Genomic DNA, 3,560 nt, shown 5'->3' with positions numbered 1-3,560 from the left:
TCTCTTTCTCTTTCTCTCTTTTTCTCTCTCTCATATTTGCACTCATATTTGCAATTCAGTGACATTGATTATAGCATTCTGGTTCTTAAAACCTACACTATTTTCATGGAATAAATTCTAGAAATTGAAATTCACCCAGATTTTGGCTTATATTTGAAATTAAGCAATATTTGCTATAATCAATTCATTCCTTTTTTTTTTTTCTTTTTGCTGGACATGCCCATAGGTGTTTAGGTTATTTTCTCAAGGGTTCCCTAGTAGACTTACCTTATCGAATTATAAAGATAATTTAATATTATTATATAATAACATTATAAATGAATAAACCAAGACAATGTTTTCCCTATCATCTCTTCTTTATGTACTTTTGATTCTCTGAATAATGAGAGGATTGCAGTGTTGTTACCATTAACTGAATTCGATAAATTCTTTTGTCTAAACAACTACAAAGTTGAGAATATAATTCACAAATAATCAGAATTTATTTTAATAATGTTGAATCTTGAATGTTAAATCCTTAAATACCTTATGAGTCATCAAAGGAAAATAAATTGTGCATAGATTTCATTTGAGTAATTTATTTATTTATCAAAATCCTACCTAGGCCTTTTTTCCTAGTTATCAAACTCAGCTGCCAATGAGTCAATTCTAACTCATAGCAACCTCATTAGGTTTCTGAGGCGGTAAATCTTTACAGAAGTAGATTGTCCCATCTAATTTCTGTGAAGTGACTGGTGGGTTTGAACCGCCAGCCTTTTGGTTAGCAGCCAAATGCCTTAGGCACTACACCACCAGAGCTCCTTATTTATTCAAAGTAAAAGGTACATACTTTCTTGAGATTTCTGTTTTTTAAGGGTGCAGATCAGCACTAATAGAAGTTTCTGTTGTGATAGTTGTCAACTATACTATTTATAAATCTGTTTCAGTAAGCAATAATAGAGTTAGCCCTGTAATCACAAATCATGGTGGTAGATAAAGGAAAAAGCAATGCAAAAGAGAAAGCATCCTCAAGTCAGAGCTAAGATGACAAGATTAAGAAACAAAGGCTGAAGGGAAATGAAATTATTTATGTACACTCCTTCCAAGGTTACCTCTAGAGAAATTGTGACCCATAACGTACTAGTTCTTGCCTCTCTGGTCCTTTGTAGAATAGTACTCATAATAATTAATCACTGATTACTGCAGATGGGAGCTCTGGTGGTGTAGTGCCTAAGGCATTTGACTGCTAACCAGAAGGCTGGCAGTTCAAACCCACCAGCCACTCCTCAGAAGAAAGGTTGGGCAATATACTTCCATAGTGATACTGCCTCGGAAACCCAAGGAGGGGTCACTATGAGTCAGATCTGACTCAACTGAGCAGTGGGTTTTGAGTAATTACTGCAGATATTATTCATCATATGTTGTGTAATTTGTAAAGTGTGAAATGAGCTCCTACAGCTAAATATTTGGGTATCAAGGTGGTCAGTTTTAAAGAACTGTACTTTAAAAACTGAGAGCATAAATTTTCAATATGTATTTTATAAAAAAGAAAACAACATTAATAGAACTGGCATTTACCCATGGATACACTTTTATAGTACAGCTTTGAAAATTATATAAATGGCAGTTTTTTACAGGCTATACTTGGATCAAGAAAGTAGTTGAACTTTATTAAGAATATTGTTTGATACCCATATAATATCCATGTATCAAGTTGTGTTTGTTTTAGCAGATTTGGATTTCTGGTCTTAATTTGTTTGTTTGTTTGTTTGTTTTGTTTTCATCTCTTTTTTTTTAAGAATTTGTAAAAATTGTGAATCTACAAGGAAAACTAAAATCAAGCAAGAAACTGGCCTCTGAGCTAAGTTTTGATTTTCGCATCGAATCTGTAGGTAAGTCTCCTCTTTTTATTAATGTGCTTGGAATACCTTTTTATTGCTCATTCTGTGTTTAGATTTGTCTAGATCAGCACTGTCTAATAGAAGTTTCTGTTGTGATAGAAATGTTCTGTATTTGCGCTCTGCAGCATAGTAGCCATTAACTGCATGTGGCTATTGAGCACTTGAAATGTGACTAGTGCTACATTTAAATTTTAATTAATTTTCATTTAAATAGACACATGTAGCTAGTGGCTACTGTACTGAATAGCATAGGTCTAGACCATATTAAATCTTTTATTGTAGTGTCCGGAATATTTAAAATTTGAAATCATTTTTTAAATGTCTGTTCATTATTCCTTTTGTTGCATCAACTGAATTGTACTCCTAATTCTTTCTAAATCATGAAGGTATTTGTTTGATATGATTAACAATGTTAGATATGTTTTAAGTATTTGGTGTGTAATTCTTTGGTTGAGATGTTGTTGCTTGTTGCTTTTAAGTCTATTTATATATAAATAACTACTTTCCCACAGGAATGTAGACTGCTGTGCCATTTTAGTTTGTTTCCTTGTCAATGTTACTGTGTACTATTCATTGGTTTGTGATAAAAGATCATTACATATTATCATTGTTTGCATCTTATTGATTATATGTCAGTAAGTACTTTTCCCAGGGGTAATAGCACTTGTAAAAATATATATATCTTGGCTGGAAACATTTTGAACAATTTATGGTTATGATTCTGCCATGCGTCACAGAATGAAGTTAAAACAAAGTTAGCAATTTTTATTTGCACCATGGAAACTGTATGGGTTTTATTATTAAATTTATATGCTTTTTTTAAAATGTTTCTCACTAGGTAGAAGTTTGGGTTTTTACAATGGTTTAATATTAGTTTCTCAACTGGAGTTTGACCTTATCCAAAGTATGTTCATGCCTCTGTGTAATATCTTAAAAAATTGATTTGGGATGTTTAATTTATTGAAGCTGAAAACCTAAACTTTTGTAGATGCCAACTCAAAAGGTATTCTGGAATTGGTTTCTTCTTTTTCTTTTACTCTTTCTTCTGGATATTGTGTGCCAGTTTTTAAGAGTTACTTTTTTGTTCAAGATTTAATAATTTTTAAGAAGAGCTACTAACATTTTTCACATGCTGACAAAAGAGTAACAGCCCCTTAGGCCTTTTTCATTTTAACTGCTGAAAACACCTCAACTTTTTCATGTGTGTCCAGTTATTTCGGCAATTTTAATAGCTACACAAAAATCTGTGCCTCTCATGCTACCATCCTTCCTTACCAGTGAACCTTGAAATAATTACAAGGATCTACCTGGTAGAAAAATCCATTTAAATCAGATCTTCTTAGAAAAAAAATAAAGACTTCCGGTAAGATGGAGGAATAGGCAGACAAGCAACACAGACCCTCTTCAACAAAGAAAAGAAAAACCAATTGGCAGAGATATAGAAGATAATCATGGAGCCCTGAACTTTGAAAGGAAATATACAGAAGTGCATTAGGCACCAACTAGTGGAAAATCCTGAACAAAAATAGTGAGTACTCTGACGGGACCAACAGCCTGAATATTTCCAAGTGGTGTTGGGACCTGAGAAATGACCTAAAGATCAGCCCTGCTCACCAAGGGCTATAGGGATGACTGTACTCATGGCCTATGACTAGGAAGGCAAATAGCAAGAAGGGAGAG

General features: G+C 33.2%; 1 protein-coding gene across 1 annotated transcript in view; it reads left to right on the top strand.

Annotated features, from left to right (window-relative positions):
* The window catches only part of MAP4K5 (mitogen-activated protein kinase kinase kinase kinase 5), a 182,637-nt gene that overhangs the window by 169,563 nt on the left and 9,514 nt on the right, over positions 1 to 3,560 (top strand). Inside the window, exon 28 of the mRNA XM_042781362.1 lies at positions 1,779 to 1,871. Within this exon, the coding sequence (XP_042637296.1) occupies positions 1,779 to 1,871 (93 nt within the window). The remainder of the gene's footprint in view (positions 1 to 1,778; positions 1,872 to 3,560) is intronic.

Source organism: Orycteropus afer, unplaced genomic scaffold (assembly GCF_000298275.1).
Source record: "Orycteropus afer afer isolate SDZICR_OR568_19922 unplaced genomic scaffold, OryAfe1.0 scaffold00111, whole genome shotgun sequence".
Classification (NCBI taxonomy): Eukaryota; Metazoa; Chordata; class Mammalia; order Tubulidentata; family Orycteropodidae; genus Orycteropus; species Orycteropus afer.
Note: the sequence above shows the minus strand (reverse complement) of the source record. Positions and strands in the feature narration are given on the sequence as shown.